General features: G+C 47.0%; 1 protein-coding gene across 35 annotated transcripts in view; it reads left to right on the top strand.

Moving 5' to 3' along the window:
• The window catches only part of SYT17 (synaptotagmin 17), a 94,564-nt gene that overhangs the window by 52,564 nt on the left and 22,419 nt on the right, over positions 1–19,581 (top strand). For 10 of the 35 annotated variants that reach the window (XM_045382762.3, XM_045382767.3, XM_065537481.2 and 7 more), the window contains one exon: positions 1,746–1,898. The exons of 21 other annotated variants lie outside the window; for them this stretch is intronic. In XM_045382762.3, the coding sequence (XP_045238697.2) occupies positions 1,746–1,898 (153 nt within the window). 4 more of the 35 variants (XM_074027834.1, XM_074027820.1, XM_074027835.1 and 1 more) reach the window with 1 other exon arrangement.

Below are 19,581 nucleotides of genomic sequence, written 5' to 3' on the forward strand. Positions count from 1 at the left end.
AAATGCTGCACAGGCAGGCAATGGGAACTACTGTGTATTAAACGAAGACAAAGATAAAAAATGAAGCCTCTTTTCCCAAGTCCCTGCTGAGAATAAGGGACCTCCTATCATTAGCTTAGTTGAGGAGAGGACCCCAGGGGAAACTGAGAGCCCACATGGAAAGCCCTGACACTTCATATTTTACTTAACATTTTATGATAAATGTACCACACACGTGTTATAATGAGTGACACCATGAAAAAGATGTGTAGGGACAGAGAATCAGAGGAGAACAGGGGTTATGTGCCTGTGCTGGGGAGCTGGTGTCTGGGTCCTGGCTTTACCACTCACCTACTTTGGTGGCCCTGGGCAAGATCTGCGGGCTGAGGTCTTCTCAGCTGTAAAATGGGGATAACAATACAGGATACTTCACGGGATTGTTGTGTGCATTCAGGATAGAATGCACATAATTCAGTGCGATCAATAAACACAGGGTGCTGAGCACTGTGCCGTCCGTAGTAAGCACTCTAGAACCGTGAACTATTATTAAAGGGAAAGTTTAATGTTTTCCTTTTTTCTCCCACGCCCATAGGGCAGCCACCACCTTCTCACTCCCTCATGCAGTTTTGTTTATTTCAGAGTGTTTTCTTGCTGTGGAATCCTTCCCTTTTTTTTTTTTCTTTTGAGACAGTCTCATTCTGTCGCCCAGGCCGGAGTGCAGTGGCATGATCTCAGCTCACTGCAACCTTCGCTTCCCAGACTCAAGCAATTCTCATGCCTCAGCCTCCTCAGTACTTGGGATTATACGTGCACGCCACCACGCCCGGATAATTTTTTAGTATTTTTTGTAGAGACGGGGTTTTACCATGTTGGCCGGGCCAGTCTCAAACTCCTGACCTCAAGTAATCCACCCACCTCGGCCTCCCAAAGTGCTGGGATTGCAGGCATGAGCCATCACACCCAGCCTAATGTCTTTCTTTAATGCCTTCCCCTTTCCAGTTCCTTCTCCCTGAAGTCATACCTTTAATGTTCTGCCGTGTATCATTCCACAGTTTTTTCCTTGTTCACACAATAATATCCACATACAGAGGGTTCTGTTCCTTTAAAACATTATTCATGAATTCAACAAGTGTGTATTAAACACCTTCTGTGCCAGGCAGTGCTTCCAAGTTCTGGGAATAGAGCAGTGAACAAAACAGACCTGATCCCTGCCCTGGCGGAGGTTACCAGGACATTCCATGGATACCACATTGACGCTTGCTTTGGTGTAATTAACAATGAATGCATTCATTGCCTTCAGATCAACATGAATACAAATGGATTTAATTTTTTATTTTTAATAACTGCATTAGATACTGTTGCATGATGTAGTATGATAAAAGCTGAGGTGATTTATTCTGGAGGTGGGGGATATGACAGAGCTTCAGGGATTGTGATTAGAACTCCAGAAAAATACATGGAAATATGGAAAATTTTGCATGTAGTTGCAGAGGTTTTTTTGAATTCCTTGAATCCCATATGGTTACCTCATAAGGCTCAAACTAGAAGGGTCGTCACACCACACCCCGCCCCCATACATCTTTTATTCAACCCACAGCACTTCGGGTGGCAACCGTCAGCTGGGGCAGTGGTCAGCTGACGCCATCAGGCGAGTCCTGTACTCTCCATTCACAGAAGACCCGCTTCTCGCCTGTAAGTTTTGGGCCCCTGGCTTGGAAGTTCATGTTCCTCTGGTTAAAAGCTCATTGAAAATATTCTTTCTGGAGGAGGAAGAATTGCCTGCCCGACCCTTAAATCAGGGATTCTCAACCCTGGCTCTACCTTAGAATTACCTGGGAGCTTTAAAATGCTACCAATGACTGCACTGTATCCTGCAGAGACTCTAAAGCAACTGGACCAGGCTGAGGCACTGAGCATCTGTAAGTAGCTATTTTTTAAAAGTACCCCAGATATTTCTATGGCTCATTCATTGTTCCGAACCACAGCTGTGAGTGGAAATCCCAGCTAGGGTGGCATTTTACGTAAAGGGTACTGGCTGGAATAATATGAGAAAGGTGTCTTAAGCTGGTATGTATCTCAGCAAAGCTACAGTTCTCCTGAACTCAAATTCATAAGGTTCTAACCCGCTTTATTTGTCCACTGAGGGAAAGAGCTGTCACCTCTAGGCCGAGGATCCAAAACCCAGCCTATTAGCATGTTTCCAAACACTTCATAAGAAAAGTAAGGTTGATCTGCAATTTAGCATTTGCCATGAATCCCTGGTAAAAGCCTGTAATTAACTGGTAAGCTGGACTTTCTGAACACTTGTTTTCCTGTGTGGGATGAGGATTCATCTGCAATTTTCAATCAGGTGGTTTCTGCAGCTGAGGTTTAAAAATAAAAAACGAAAAGAGGGGTAAAATTGCTTTTCACCTCCCAAGATAGCAACACACAGCCCAGAGGGCTTCCAGGAAATTCAGGAAGGTTTACTGAACCAAAGTAAAGTGGAGCTGGCCACTGAAGTGATTGGGTTTTTACTGGATGTTGGGAAAAAGAAGGAAAGAAAGCGTATTGGTCCGTTCTCACATTGTTACAATGAAATACCTAAGACTGGGTGATTTATAAAGAAAGGAGTTTAATTGGCTCCTGGTTCCTCAGGCTGTACAGGAAGCATGAGACTGGCATCCCCTTGGCTTCCCAGGAGGCCTCAGGAAACGTATTATCATGGAGGAAGGCAAAGAGGGAGCGTGCACCTTACATGGCCAGAGCAGGAGGAAGAGAGTGAAGGGGGAGGTGCCACACACTTTTAAACAAGCAGATCTCAGGAGAACTCACTCACTATATAGTACCAAGGGAGACGATGCTAAACCATTCATGAGGAATCCACCCTTATGATCCATCACCTCCCACCAGGCCCCACCTCCAACACTAGGGTTTACAATTTGACATGAGATTTGGGTGGAGACACAGATGCAAACCACATCAGAAAGGCAGAAAAAAGAAATGCAGCTTGATGGCAAATCTTCAAAAAGTTAAAAATAGAATTACATGTGATCTAGCAATTGCATTTGTAGGTATATACCCAAAAGAATTGAAAGCAGGGACTCGATCTGTTATTTGTACACCTACGTTCATAGCAGCCTTATTTACAACCACCAACAGGTGAAAGCAACCTGAACATTCATCGACAGATAAACGGGTAAACAAAGCAGTGCATACATATAATGGAATATTACTCAGTCTTAAATAGGAAAGAAATTCTGACTCACGCTACAACATGGATGAACCTGGAAGAAATTATGCTAAGTGAAACAAGCCAGATAGGAGAGGACGAATACTGTATCATTCTACTTCCGTGAAATATCTATAGAGTAGTCAAATTCATAGACAGAAAGTAGAATAGAGATTATCAGGAGCTGGGGGAAGGAGAGGATGGAGAAATATTATTTAATTGGTTAAGACTATTATTATTATTTAGTGAAGCTATTATTTAGTTGGGCAAGATAAAAAAAAGTTCTGGAGGTTGGGCACAGTGGCTCACGCGTGTAATCCCAGAACTTTGGGAGGCCAAAGCGGGTGGATCACCTGAGTTCGAGAGTTTGAGATCAGCGTGGCCAATATGGTGAAACCCCATCTCTACTAAAAATACATAAATTAGCCGGGTATAGTGGTGGGCACCTGTAATTCCAGCTACTCAGGAGGCTGAAGTAGGAGAATCACTTGAACCTGGGAGGAGGAGGTTGCAGTGAGCCGAGATTGTGCCATTGCACTTCAGCCTGGGCGACAAGAGTGAAACTCTGTCTCAAAAAAAAAAAAAAAAAATTCTGGAGACGGACAGTTGTGATAATTACACAACACTGTGAATATACTTAATGCCACTGACCTGTATATCTAAAAATGGTTACTTTTATGTTACATGTATTTTGCTATAATTAGAAGGAAAGAAAAAATAAATAAATGAAGCTTGAGCCCGGGAGATCCTGAGCAATGCAGAGAAGTACCTGGATGCTGATGCTGGAACCTGGCATACTCAAAAGAATGTTCTTTCATTGCCACTTTGAGGGAATAGTTAGGCATAATAGTTAGGAACCAGACCCTTAGCTTGGGTTCATATTTGTGACTTACTTGCTGTGTAATCTTGGCTCTCTGCTTGACCTCTCTTTGCCTCAGCTTCCTCACCTGTAAAATGGGGATAATGGTACTTACTTCAGTGAATTGTTGCAAAGTCCAAATGAGTGAATAGACATAAAGGCTTAGAGCAATGCTTGGCTCAGAGAAAGTCCTCTTTAAATATGAGACGAGATTATTATTGCTTGAAAGACATCCAATTTGTGCAGCTAGACGCTACCTTGAGCTTATCTGAAGAAAGGCTACATATATATATATATAGCCTTATTTATTATGTATACATACATAAATAATATAGTTTATCTACCTTGTCTACATAGAGTCTGAGATTCTGTGGAAAACCCAAAGAGGGAAGGAAAAAATTATTTTGCAGAATTACCTGGGTAGGGTATTGTCTTCCCTCTCGATGTTAGAGAAAGGTCCTCTGTCTTCTTGGAGGTAAAGTTTTGGAGAAATCCCTAAATTTGAAGGAACCAAATGTCATATGTTGAGCCTCTAGCTTTCTACCTCCTTTAGTTTCCCCGAAGTGGCCAGGGTTTCCTGTCCTTCTGAAAGGCACTCAAAACCCTCTGTATGCTGGGCAGAGTGGCTTACGCCTATAATCCCAACATTGTGGTAGGCCAAGGCGGGTGATCCACCTGAGGTCAGGAGTTCGAGACTAGCCTGGCCAACATGGTGTAACCCCGTTTCTACTAAAAATACAAAAATTAGCTGGGCATGGTGGTGGGTGCCTGTTATCCCAGCTACTCGAGAAGCTAAGATCGTGCCATAGCACGCCAGTCTGGGTGACAAGAGTGAAACTCCATCTCAAAAAATAAAAGACAAAAAACCTCTTGTTCCCTTGGCAAACTTGGTCAAGAGGCCCTTGGCTTAGGAAGCGTCCCCAAAGCCTGGGGGAAGGCAGGTGGAGGAACTGCTGCTTTCTGGCCACCTGTTATGGCTGAGGTGGGAGGGGGTGGGACCAGCTTCCTGGGGTAGGAGTTGACCATGTGTCTGTCCTTACTGATTAAATTTTTGGAGCACCTACTAGGTACCTGGCACCGTGCTAGACGTTATGTATTCGACAGAGAACCAGACATTCACGGCCTGTGTTCTCATGGAGCTTAATTCTAGTAGAGGCAGACGGACATTAATTGAATGCCACACCAATAATGATTGAATTGTAAATTGGTCTAAGGGCTCTGAAGGAGAGATGCAGGGCACATTTCAGAGTGTCTGACCCAGTCTGAAGTGAGAGGAGCCGACACATGAGCTGGGAGCTGAAGGACGAGGAGGTATTAATCAGCAGACAGGATTGCAGGGGATGCAGAGAGGTCGGCCGGGCTCCAGCCCCAAAAGAGAAATTGAGGCTGACGTCACATTTCAACCTGGGAGCTAAAACCGCCAGGGGTTGGCATGAAAGACCCCCACACCCTGCTGCCTGCTGCAGGAATTGACTAGGGCATAGGCTTAGAGAGGTCTCTTCAATAATAACCAGTGCAGGACAGCTATGGAACACACAGAAAAGAAACAAGGCGACGACAGACATGCCTCAACTTTTGCCAACCCTTGGTGTCTCTAGCTAAGACTAGAGAACGTGGCGTCTCTATTATCACATGCATCTGCATCGCCCAGGGATTTGTTAAAATGCAAATTCTGACTCGGTAACTCAGGAGGCCGAGGTGGGCCTGGAATTCTGTATTTCTAACAGTTCCCAGGTGATGCTGATGCTGTGGGGCTGCAGACCACATTTTGGGACACAAACAGACCCAGGAAGGGCATTAGGGTGAAAGATTGATTGTGCCAGTGCATTAATAAGAATTAAACCCTTGGCCCGGTGCAGTGGCTCACACCTCTAATCCCAGCAATTTGAGAGGCTGAAGGGGGCGTATCATTTGAGTCCAGGAGTTTGAGACCAGCCTAGGCAGCATAGTAAAACCCCATCTCTACTAAAAATACAAAAATTAGCTGGGCATGGTGGTGCATGCCTGTAGTCCCAGCTACTCGGGAGGCTTAGGTGGGAGGATTGCTTGAGCCTGGGAAGTGGAGGTTGCAGTGAGCCAAGATTGTGGCACTGCATTCCAGTCTAGGTGACAGAGCCAGTCCCTGTCTGAAAATAAATAAATAAATAAATAAATAAATAAATAAGTAAGTAAGTAAATAAACTCTCTAGCACTGGTCCCTATCCCTGCACATCATTTGACCCCCTAACCCTGTCTGTACATTAGTATTACTCAGGGACTTAAAAAAAATTCGGATGCCCAGTTCCCAGAACAGATAAATGGAATCAGCCCAGGCGTCTGGGTTTTTTGGGGTTTTGGAAGGCATCTGTATTCTTCAAAGCTCCCAGGTGGCTCTCTTGTGCAGGCTGGGTTGGCCAATCTCTGCCTCTACCGTTCCGCTTCCCTCCCACCCTGCTGTCTGTCTGGAGGCCTCCCAGGCCCCTCTGTGAGGGCGAGTGCCAAGGCACCTGGTCTGTGTTCCATAATTGCTTGGCTTTCTGCAGCTGTGGCATCAAATCGGCTAATTGAATCTGCTGGTGAGATGCAATGGGTGGGGAGGCGTGGCGGGGAATGGATGGGAGGGCTGGAGGGCAGCGTGCCAGCCTCTGGTTTGGAAAGACCCCAGGTCAAATGGGCACTGGAAGGTGTTGTTTAAAGCGGTTGGGGGCCAGACACGGTGACTCACACGTATAATCCCAGTACTTTGGGAGGCTGAGGCAGGAGAATCACTTGAGTACAAGAGTTCAAGACCAGCCTGGGCACATAGCAAGATCCCATTTCTACAAAAAAAAAAATTAAAAATTAGCTGGGCATGGTGGTGCATGCCTGTCATCCCGGCTACTTAGGAGGCTGAGGTGGGAGGATCACTTGAGTCCAGGAGGTCAAGGCTGCAGTGAGCTAGGATCATGCCACTGCACTCCAACATGGGCAACAGAGTGACACTCTGTCTCAAAAAGTAAAATTAAGTTAAAAATAAAAAGCGTTGGAGTTTGGGAAGCAGGATAGTGGAGAGACAGAGGGTCTCCAGCAGAGAAGAGAAGAGGAAGGAATTGAGGGGCAGAGCATTCTGAGAGAGCCTGAAATTTCCTTGAGATGGAGAGATGAGTGGGCTTGTTCCAGGGCACAGATGCTTCCGTACAGCCCTACCCTGGCCACAGCCCACCCATGACATACCTTCTCTCTGCAGCCATGCAGCAGCCTCTGTCTTTTCCCCTTCTAGCCTGACTTAGTGAGCACCAGGCTCAACGCTGCCTCCTAGAGAGAGGGTTGCATGGCTATTCAGAGTATGGATTGGAGTGAGCTACAGTTTGGTTCAAATTTCACCTTTTGGTCAGTCACAGTGGCTCACACCTCATACCTATAATCCCAGCAATATGGGAGGCCTAGGCAGGAGGATTGCTTGAAGCCAGGAGTTCAAGACCAGCCTGGGCAACATAGCGAGACCTTATCTCCACAAAAAATTTAAAAAATTACCCAGGCATGATGGTACTTGCCTGTAGTCCCAGCTACTCAGGAAGCTGAGTTGGGAGAATCGCTTGAACCCAGGAGTCCAAGTCTGCAGTAAACTATGATCACGCCACTGAACTCCAGCCTGGGGGACAGTATGAGACTGTCCTGAGATGGATCTCAGGTTTCTCCTCTGTTATGAGCTTATGAGCTTCCAATCTCAATTTTTATTTTATATATTTATTTTTACCTTTCCTCTGATGCTGAAAATCTCACTATTTTATATAAAAAGCTTTAGAAAGTACCTTGCACAGTTAGTACTCAATAAATGCCAAATATGATTGATGATGATGATGATAATTGACGGACCCTGCCATACAAGAGCAGGACCTGGAATTACACAGACTTGAGTTTGAATCTTGGCCCCATGACAAATCAGCTGTGTGGCCTCGAGCAAGTGACACTGCCTCTCTGAGCTCCGGCTTACTTTTGTGTAAAATGTAGCAATCATTCTTATTAGGGGGATTAAAGGCAAATCAGCCTGTGAACCCATCCAGAAGTAGCCACTTGGAAAATTGTATCTGCTGTTTTAATCATTGCAGTCTGTGAAAGAGTTGAAAACCAGGCGCTTTGGAGGTATTTAATAGCTCAGCCCAGCAGCCTGTGGTTATTGCCCCAGCATCTCCCTCACCTGTTCACCATCACTTCGAAGCTGCCAGCTGGTATGATGTCTGGGAGCCAGGAATTGACACCCAATCTGTGCCAACCCAGATGCAGAACCAGGCATTTGTGCTCTCTGAAGTTCCTTGGGATTGGCAGTATGGGGAGATAGGTCAGAGCAAGACCTGGCAGTAGGCACTTAGTGCCAGACCAGTCATGGGAAGTGAGCTGCAGAGTGAAGGCATTAAAGCCAGAGGACCACAAAAGTGAGCTCCTGGGAGCCACAGTATGGGGAGTATTATAGAGGGGAAGAACTTAAGAATGGATTCCATAAAGCTGTGTATGTAATACTGGACTCATCTCCAAGCTATGTTTAGTTTTATTCTAAACAGTCTACTAAAGACACTGAAAATCAAACTATAGCATGGCTCACCACCTAAGTCCCTAGGGTACACATCTGAGGGGCAGATATGAATAGCATTGCAAAGCCTTTGAAAACTGAACTGACATCAAAATAACAGCAAACAGAAGGCAGGATAGAACATGTAGCCTGAAATTTTCCATGTCAATTTCTTAAAAAGTCAACATGTTCAATAGGATTTAAGCAAGACCTAGAGTCTCGTAATATTAAAAGTGTCCAGGATACAACCCAAAATGACTTGATTTATGGAGAATGAGCAGAATCTGGCAAATTCTTAGAGAAAGTGTAATCAACAGATGCCAACCACAAGATGGCCCAGATATTGGAATTATCAGATGAAGACTTTGAAGCAGCTATTATAACCACGCTCCAGGAAGTAAGGGTGAACCCTCTTGAAAAGAATAATAAGGTAGAAAATGTCAGCAGATCAACAGAGAAATAGAAGATATTAGAATTATGTGGAAATTTTAGAACTGAAAAAGTACAATCACTGAAACAAAATATTTGCTGAATGGACTCAATAGCAGAATGGAGGTGACAGAGGAAAGTGTTAGTGGGCTCGAAGACAGATCCAGAGATATTATGCAACAGAGAGTGAAAAAATCGGGGAAAGAAGAGGGTGGGAAGATCTATGGAGAAATATCAAAAAGTTTAATGTTCATGTCACATGAATTCCGGAACATTTATGTCACATGAATCCCAGAAGGAAAGAAGAAAAAACAGTGGGGAGCATTGTCATGGAGGCAGGCGACTCACTCCAGACAACCCCTGAGTTCCTTACCAGATTGCTGGGCTCCTGGCTCAACCAAACCCCTCTTGTTCTTCCCTTCTCAGAAAACATTAGCAAGTCATGAGGAAGCTGTGTGGCACCATGTTCAAAGTCAGCCAGAGCTGGCTTCTGTGTGATTGTGGGCAAGTTGCCTTACCACGCTGAACCTTGGTTTTCTTGTTTGAACAATGGGGACAGTAATACTTCTATTTATCATGAACTGGCTGATTTTCTCATTTAATCTTTCAACAAACGTATAAGTTATGATCTATTTTATGATCATTTTGCAGTTGGGGAAATTCGAAGCTTAGGGACGGGAAGTGCAATGAGTATAGCCAACTGCGGAGTGAGAGAACAGTTCACCCAAAACTGCCCTCACTTCAGACACCAGCTGTAAGTTCTGAGGTCTCTAGGACCACCTCCCTTCAGACCAGTTGGTTACAATTTCAGGGCCCCTATGACCTCCCTCAGGTTCAATAAGTTGCTAGAAAGACTACTAGAACTCAAGAAAGTGCTACTTATGACTACAGTTTTATTACAGCAAAAGGGTGCAAATTAAAATCAGCCAAGGGAAGAGATGCATAGGGCAGAGTCCAGGAGGGGTCAAACTCTGAGAATGTAGTCATCTGTCTGCCTTGTGAGTCACAGACAGTGTTACCTCTACTCAGTCATGGTGTGTGACAGTGCACACAGGATAGCCAGCCAGGGAAGCTTGCCACACCTTTGGCATCCAGAGTTTTTACTGAGCCTCAATCACATACTGCTCAGGTGGCTGATCTTCAGTCTCTATCCCCTCCCAGAGGTCTGGGTAATACCTTTTATGATCAGTTTCTCCAGAAGTCTGAATTGATAATATTTGTGATCCTAGAGCCCCCATCATAAATCACATTGCTAGGCTAGCCAAGAGTCAAAGCCCCCAGGCAAACAAAGATACTCTTCTTAGGCAGAACATTCCAGGGACCTAGAGATCAGCCCCTAGGAGCCAAAGACAAAGGCTAGGCCTCTTTTTGGGTAAGATTACTTTTTCACTGTTTAGGTAGTAACTAGTAACCTGTGCTAAGTCATCAGCTGGTGAGTGGTTGAGCTGAGCTTCCAACTTAAAGCTGCTTGGTTCCAAAGCCCTTTTCACTCACTCTTAACCACGACATTGATGTTCCTGTGAATCAACTGGGGGTCTTGTTAAAATGCAGTTTCTGATTCCATAAGCCTGGGGAAGCACCTGAGCATCTGTATTCTAATAAGTTCCAGGTGACACTTGTGCTGGTCTAAGACCCACACTTTTGAGTCAGAAGGTGTGGGACTTGGACACTGGACCAAATTGAGGGCTAGCTAAAACAGGGATGGGGGACACTTGGACACTGGACCAAATTGAGGGCTAGCTAAAACAGCTTTCTGTAAGACATGCCCACCAGTGTGTCAGGTCAGTTTACCATTGCAATGGCAACACCTGGGAGTTACCACCCCTTTCCATGGCAATGACCCAACAACCCAAAAGTTACCACCCTTTTCCTAGAAATGTCTGCATAACCCACCCTTTAATCTACATGTAATTAAAAGTGGGTATAAATATGATTACAAAACTGCCGTGAGCTGCTACTCAGCACACTGCCTATGGGGTACCCCTGCTCTGCAGGAGCAGTCACAGGGCTGTCACACTGCTGCTTCAATAAAGCTGTTTTCTTCTACCCTACCACCGGCTCACCCTTGAATTCTTTCCCAGGCAAAGCCAGGAACCCTTGTGGACTAAGCCCTACTTTGGAGCTCACCTGCCCTGCATTACTTTGAATAGCTAGGAGACCCTTCCTCTGTTCTCCTGTGTCACCCCAATATGGCCAGAGCAGGGTTGGGGGAAATATCAAGGAGCAGATCAAGTACAGCCTGTAGGATAAGAAGTTGGTTTTTTCTAAGTGCATCGAGACATCTTTGGAGGATGTTGACCAGGGAAGTGATGTGGCTTAGATGTTTGAAAAATATCCTTCCAGCTGTTGAGAGGAGGATCATCTCAAAGACCTCTGGGTTGATGGCGGCTTGGACTGGAGAGGTGGAAGAAGGGTTTCAGAGAAGTCATTCACTGGACTATAATGTTGGAGGTAGGATCAGCAGAATGTGCTGATGTAAAGGACCATTCCCTATCTTGGCCAAGTTACTTATCTCTTCTAAATCAGGATTTCTTGTCTGTAGATCTCAGTTCCCACCTCACAGGCTATTGTGGGAACAAAAGGAAATGATGTGTAAATGGGCTCAGTGCAGTGCTTGGCATAAAGCAAGGGTTCCATTGATTGTGGTGTTGAACCTGGATGTGGGCAGAGGCCAGAACTCTAGCCAGGCGGTGAGGAGATGGAAGCACAGACCTGACCTGTCACCCTGGGGTTCTCCTAGCAGAGCCGCCAGTAGCACTCTGACCTCAACTTCTCCTCCTGAGAGCTCCTTGAGTCTGCCAACATCCACCAGGCGGTAGAACTTGGCTGGATTGTACACATCCATTATGCATTCCAATGGCAGCCTTTGAAGACCAGGCCAGCTGCCAGGGCTCCTGAGGGTTTTTATTCCACTGAATGGCTGTTTAATGACTCTGGTGCCTTTGGATGGAACCTTGTTCCAGGCAGATCCCCATGGGGGACAATATCGGGGAGCTGAGGGTTTATCCAACCACATATGTGCCTGCAGGGTCTGGGCTACACAGGGGGTCCAGAAGAGACCAGATTTCAGACTTGCTTTGTGCCTCGGTGGTGGCAAGATGCAATATCATGCTCAGAAGCCAAGGCCAGCACTTGGGTAGGTTCGAGATGAAGACTTAGGCAAGAAATCAAATCAGAAACCAAGAGAATGCTTTCAGACATCCCTTCTATCCATCACCTCATTCTGACTTTCCCAACCCAGAGCTGCCAGCAGCAGAATGCTTAACTTGCCAGGGCCTGGCCAGGTGCCATGGCTCATACCTATAATCCCAGCACTTTGGAAGGCCAGGGCAGGAGGATTGCTTTGGGCCAGGAGTTCAAGACCAGTCTGGGCAACATAGAAAGACCCCATCTCTGCAAAAGATAAATGAAAATAAATCAGCTGGACATATGGTGGCGTGTGGCTGTTGTCTCAGCTACTCAAAAGGCCAAAGTGGGAGGATCACTTGAGGCTGCAGTGAGCTATAATCACACCACTGCACTCCAGCCTGGACAACAGAGCAAGACCCTGTCTCAAAATTAATTAATTAAACATTTGAAATATATGTATAATAAAAATTTAAAATGCCAGGGCCTGCAGGGTACAGCTTCTAGTGTCACCTGACTGCCTACATTTTGAGGAAACGTGCTGTAGTGGATATAGCTTTGGCTTAGAAATCAGAAAACCAGACTCCCAGAGTTTAGTGCTGTATCATTTTGAGCAGAACCTTTTAATCTTTTTCAGCCTCTATTTTTCTTCTATCAGATGCATATAAAGTCTGTCTCAGGGTTGTTCATGCAGTATTTGACGATAATAATGGCAAACACTTAAATAGTGCTTCCTGTGTGCCAGGCACTGCTCCAAGTTTTTCAAATGAATTAACTCATTTAATCTGCATAGAAACGCTAAGATCATTGAGGGTGTTGCTTTTCTGGCCAGAAACCACTGACTGGTGGTGCCTTTGTCCGAGTTTTGCTCGAACCCACTGGGCGCACTCATCCTGGCAGGCTGCGCTCGGCTCACGCTACCAGGCTGGATCCCATGCCTCTGAAGAGACTGGAGCAGAGTAGCGAGGGTTATGTGAGCAAGCGAGCATTGGGTTCAGCCACTGTGCACAGTCAGGCACACCAGCTGCTGCAGTGGGGTGGGCAGTTCCAGGTGCCAGCATGGGTGCCAGCTCACTGTGAGGCTGTGGCTGGACCAGGCTCTCCACAAGCAGCTCCAATGGCTGGCACTGGGGAACACAGTGGTGCCCAGAAGCTTGGAGACACCAGGAACCACAAGGCCCCAAAGGGCGAGTCACAAACCTGGCTTGGGGAGCTCCTGGGCCTGGGCCCTCTGAAGGGCTGCAGCTCTCCTCTCCTTCTTTCTTCTCTCCTTCTTGTTGCCTGTAACATGGCAAACAAGGGGTCTGTTTCAGCCCTGTTTGTGTTACAGCTCTTTTAGCCCTGCCGTTTGGCAGGCCCTGAGTTCTTGTCCTGCATCCAGGAAGAATGAGGTACGCAGACAAGTGGAGGCTGAGCAAGACGAAGAGGAGCTTTATTGAGCAATACAACAGCTCAGAGGGGACCCGTAACAGGTAGCTCCTCTCCATAGCCAGGGTGTCCCAATGAGTGTTCAGCTCTCAGCACAGAGGGTAGCTCCTCTCTGCTAGGGAGGTCATCCAAGTGTCCAGCTGTCAGCAGAGAGGGCAGTTCCTCTCTGCAGCTGGTCAGCCTGTAGTCTACCCATTGTCTCTTTGTTCTCTACCCTGAGTCTAGCTGAGTCCAGGGTTTTTATGGGCCTCAGAGGGGAGGAAGTATATGCTCATTGGTCCATGGGCAGCCAGGGACAGGCCAAGGGAAAAGCACCAGAAGTTCCTGCTCTGGTCCACGGGACTGGCGGCCTGGCCCCCAGGCTTCAGACTCTCCCTGGTTTGAAGGTGGGGCTTCACCAGGGACCAGCCCCCTTCTGCCCAGAAGCCTGTCTCCTGCTGCTCATGCCAGGCTGCTCAAGGCACTCAGACTGTTCATGCCAAGGGGCACCTGCAGGCCAGTGGTGGGCTCTCCTCAGCCCCTCCTCGGCCTCCCTCTCATGCTTGCTGGCACCCAAAGTCTGGAGGGGGCCGAGGCATCAGGGGCTTGCCATATCAGCACTGCCCCAAGCTTGTGCACCCCTGGCCAGGCTGCCACAGCACCTAGGCTTGGTTCCAACTTTGCTCTGAGATAGGAGTGGGTGCCGAAAGCAGGAAGGAGCCAGGCAGCAAAGGCAGGGTGGGAGGTTGGGGTGGGGAGGGAAGGGTATCTCCCCGGGTCCCCAAGAGTGCATGGATGCCTGAATCTGCAGCTGTGGCTGAGTGGCTGTGGCTGCACCCAGGGAGCTCCCTCTGTGCCATTTGGGAGGAGGCAGGGCTCCGGCTTGTGACAGATCCCACCCGCTCTGTGAAGCATGCAGCCCTGGCCACACCTCCTGGTAGCCTGGGGCGGGATCCCAGGTCCTCGCTGGGTCACTCTCTGCCCATTCCTCCATGCCTGACCTCACTGCTCTCCCGCTGGTGGGTGGCTCACCCCAGTCCCATTGCAGCAGCCCCTAGGGCAGCAGGCTCCAGTGGAGGCTCCTGGGGGCAGGCACTGAGGACCACCTGCCTCCTTCCCGCACACTCCCCATAGCTATGGCAGGGGCAGAGAGAGGTGATGCATGCCAGGGTCTGGAGTCACAGAGGCTCTGGTCCTGGGAGTGGGTCCCACCTGGTCATGCAAGGGTGGGGACAGCACAATTGGCTGCCTTGGGCATGTGGGGCACAGGGACACGGGGCACAGGGGTCCCACCACCACTGCTGCCACTCCTGCAGCCTCTCTGCTGCCACCACTGCCAGTTCCCCGCACCTCCCCCACCCCCACCACAGCCAGAGCAATGGCAGTGGCTGCTCCGGATGGCCCTTCTCTGCCATCAATAGGAGTCATTATTGCCATTTTATGGATGAAGAAAGTGAGGCAACAATAGGGTGGGAAGTAGCTTACTTAGGATCCTGGAGCCAGGATTCAAACCCTGGTCATCTGGACTAGAATCTGAGCTCTCAGTTACTGGGTTATATGTTTTAAGTGTTTATCTAGCCCCTGCTTTGTTGAGGGCTACATTAGTTGCTGAAGAAACACAGAAAGACAGAAAAAATCCATCCTTTCATGACCTTGACGTTCTAATTGGGGTAAGATAAATGATTAATAAGCAAACAGCTAAATAATAGTGGAGTGAGCCAACACAGAAGGCCTGGAAAATTACTCTAAAATTTGGTATATAAGCTGAGAAGGTCCAGCAGTGCAAGGATGGAGGAAAGGAGCAGTCTAGGCAGAGGGAATTGTGCAAAGGTCCTGGGGCAGGAATGAGCTTATTTTGTTCACAGAAGAGAAAGAAAGCCAGAGTGTTCAAAACATATTTAACACATGGAGTGAATTAGGCAATGAGATCTGAGCAATTAGCAGAGACTATAGCAAGGAACTTAGATGATACATTTTAAAAAAAATCTTTTAATTTATTTTTTTTGAGATGGGGTCTCACTCTGTTGCCCAGGCTGGAGTGCAGTGGCACAATCTCAGCTCACTGCAGCATTGACCTCCCTAGGCTCAAGTGATCCTCTCACCTCAGCCTCCTGAGTCTCTGGGACTATAGGTGTGTACCACTATGCCCGGCTAATTTTTGTACTTTTTTTTGTAGAGACAGGGTTTTGCCATGTTGCCCAGGCTGGTCTTGAACTCCTGGGCTCAAGCAATCTCCCTGTCTCGGCCTCCCAAAGTGCTAGGATTACAGATGTGAGCCACCACACCCAGCCTTAGATATAAGTGTTTATTGAGCATCCACAGTGTGCCTAAGGCTGATAGGCATGAAGGAAACAGAACTGAAGAAGACATGTGGCTCCTGGCACCATGAAGGACTGGGTGAGATGACATGCATGCAAGGACTTAGCACACAGCAGATGCTCAGTGGGTGTAATTTTCTCTCTCTTCCTATTTGTGAGTCGACATGAAAACTGCTTCCCTGGGTTTCTGCCTCCCTCTGTGCCCTGCATTAAAGCAGGACGGAATATAGTTGGCTTATCATGGAAATTATTTTTAGAAACAGCTGTAGGCAAGGGCATTATTCACCAAGCAAAACAAAGCAAACAGGTGGGTGAAGAGTCAGTAGGGCGGGCAGTGGGCAAAAGATCTTCCCTTCTGTCTTCATGAGCAGATGCCCTCACTGGCCACAGGAGGCTCTTTGGGACCTGTTTGTTGTTCACTACTTGAGGATCTTGAGTGACAGAACTGGTCCAAGAACCAGGGAGAGTATCTGCCAATGTGGCCGCCAAAGTTCTCCTTAGATGTCTGCTTTGGGATCTTATTCTGCTTAATTGTGTTGGGGCTGGAGAAGCAAAGGGGAGGCAGCCTTTGGATGATTTCTAGGTGGGTTCCTCTTCCATCCTTGTGCAAGGTCACCCTTGCCCTCTTGGTGGCCTCTCTGGTAAGGAGAAGCCAGGACACTTAAGATATGCCTGGTCTGGCTGGGCATGGTAGCTAACACCTGTAATCTCAGCACTCTGGGAGTCCAAGGCAGGCGGATCACCTGAGGTTGTGAGTTCGAGACCAGCCGACCAACTGACCAGCCTGACTGACATGGAGAAATCCCGTCTCTACTAAAAATACAAAATTAGCCGGGTATGGTGCGCATGCCTGTAATCCCATCTTCTTAGGAATCTGAGGCAGGAGAATCACTTGAACCTGAGAGGCGGAGGTTGCGGTGAGCCGAGATCGCACCATTGCACTCCAGCCTGGGCAACAAGAACGAAAAAACTCCATCTCAAAAAAAAAAAAAAAAAAAAAAAAGAAAGAAAGATATGCCTGGACAACCTCGTGATAAAATAAGGGCCCTAGCCTCATTACAAGAAGTGCCTCTAAGACTCAATAAGTTTCTAAGGCACTTGAGGATTAGGGCAAGTCATACTTTTCCAAGTTATTAAGTGTGGTTTGGAAAAGAAGGCACAAAAGACATCATGGGAAGAGCTCCTAACTTGGACAAGGGGCAGGAATTTAGTGGTAGCTCTTATAATAAAAATAGCCAACATTTATTAAAGTCTTATAATCCTCCAAGTGCTGTCTCAAGTCTTTATAAGCACTGTCTCAATTGATCTCACAACAACCAAACGAGGTAGGTACTGGTGTTATCCCATTTTACAGGGAAGGAAACTAAAGCTCAGAGATCTCATATGACTCACTACAAAGCTAGAAGTCACTGTATCAGTTAAGGTATGGCTAGCTGCTGTAACAGATAAGCTGCCAAGGTCTTGTGGTTTGACACCACGGAAGTTTATTTCTTTTCTTTTCTTTATTATTATTATTTTTTGAGACAGGGTCTTGCTCTGTCCCCCAGGCTGGAATGCAGTGGCATGATCTTAGCTCACTGCAGCCTTGAACTCCTGGGCTCAAGTGATCCTCCCGCCTCCGTCTCCTGAGTAGCTGGGACTACAGGTGTGTGCCACCGTGCCTGCCATTTTCAAAAATTTTTCGTAGAGATGGGGATCTCACTATTTTGCCCAAGCTGGTCTTGAACTCCTGGCCTCAGGCAATTTTCCCCTCTCAGCCTCCCAAAGTGCTGGGAATATAGGCAGGAGCCACCCAGCCCGGACCAGAATCTTATTTCTTTCTTGCACAAGGTCCTTCGAGGATCCTGTCCTGAGTGACCTTCCATGTGGTGATTCAGTGGCCCAGGCGCCTTCCATCTCATGGCTCTGCCATCTTCTCTGGCCCTGGGGGGTTTCATCTCTAGCTGGTGGTTGGGGAGGAGAGAGAGTTGAGGACTGCATGGAAAGTTTTCATGGGCCAAGCCTAGAAGTAATGTACATCACTTCCACTTCCAATTCCACTCATATTCTATTAACCGGAACTCTGCAGGAGAGGCTGGGAAATGTAGTCCAGCTACATGTTGAGGGAGAGCAGTGAACAGGCTTTGCTGACCACACAGCCATCTCTGCTCAGACACCCAAGCAGGCAAATAGAAGAGCCAGTCCATGCCCTGAACATGCTTGCTCCACAACCTCCCGGAGCACTTGTGGCCTCTGAGTTTACGGTCAGGGTCAACAGTGGGGGAATCTCACGCCACTAAATTCCAGGCTGGCAAGAGCCTGGAAAACCTTTTGGCTGGAGAGCCCGGCTCACCTGCTGACTTATGAAAGCAGTTAAACCAGTGGTTCTCAACCTGGGGTGACATTGTCCCCTCAGAGGACATTTGGCAATGTCTGGAGGCATTTTTATTGTCACAGCTCAGGGACGCTCCTGGCCTCTTGTCGGTAGTGGCCAGGGATACTGCTAGATATCCCACAGTGCACACACAGACCCTCACAACAGAAAATCATCCAGCCCCGAATACCTACGGTACCAAAGTTAAGAACCCCTGAGCTAGAATGATGGGATTCTGTGCGTCCTCTGAGGTTTTCGGGGTTGGGTGGTGATCTCCACCAGGCGCTGAGAAGGGCAGGTTGCGTGGGCTCAGAGCCAGTCAGTGCCTGTTCTGCACCTGTTTGAGGCTTGTTTACTCTCCTTATGACATTTTAACCTCTCATCATTCCCAGTGGCTTCTTTTTAACTGCCTGAGTGTGAAGAACTCAGAGCCAGAGCATGCTGAGTGAGTCCACGCTGATCTGTGCAGATTTTTCAAATGGCTTCCCTGTCTCCACCCATAAAAGCTTAGGCAAACAGAAATACCTTGCTCTGCAAACAAGCCCCGTCTCCCAGGTGGCAGGGGCTGGGCAGATGGACTGCAGCTCAGCCCAGCTTGAGACGGTGCGAGGAGGCCTCTTGGGAAGATGAGCAGAACATGTCACGTCAATGTGGTGACGTGAAGGGGTTACATGGGAAGGAGTAGTACTGATGACTTTTTAGTATTGCTATTATAAAAGATATAATTTTTCCATACCTCATGTATATGTGTATATATAGATATGCATACTATTATTTAGATATAATTAATATATTATTTATTTATTTATTTATTTATTTTGAGACAGAGTCTCACTCTGTCACCCAGGCTGGAGTACAGTGGTGTGATCTCGGCTCACTGCAAACTCCACCTCCCGGGTTCAAGAGATTCTCCTGCCTCAGCCTTCCAAGTATCTGGGATTACAGGCACCCACCACCAAGCCCAGCTAATTTTTGTATTTTTAGTAGAGACGAGGTTTCACCATGTTGGCCAGGCTGGTCTTGAACTCCTGACCTCAGGTGATCCACCCGCCTTGGCCTCCCAAAGTGCATGGATTGCAGGCATGAGCCACTGTATCTGTCCTATAACTCATATATTTTATATGTATATATTGTATGTACTATTTCTATAAATATTATTAGCCATCAATATATTAATAATGAATATTAATTGATACCAATTAATATTTGCATATGAATATGTAAAATTGAATATCACTTATATATTATTCAAATATCTAGAAACTACACACGTTTATGGTGCAACTATAAATGGGGAAGAATTAAACAAAAAGTAAAAGTCCCTAGTTTCCCCTACTTAGAGCTAACAACTTTTAACATCTAGGCTCTTTCCAG

This window comes from Macaca fascicularis, chromosome 20 (genome assembly GCF_037993035.2).
Source record: "Macaca fascicularis isolate 582-1 chromosome 20, T2T-MFA8v1.1".
Lineage (NCBI taxonomy): Eukaryota > Metazoa > Chordata > Mammalia > Primates > Cercopithecidae > Macaca > Macaca fascicularis.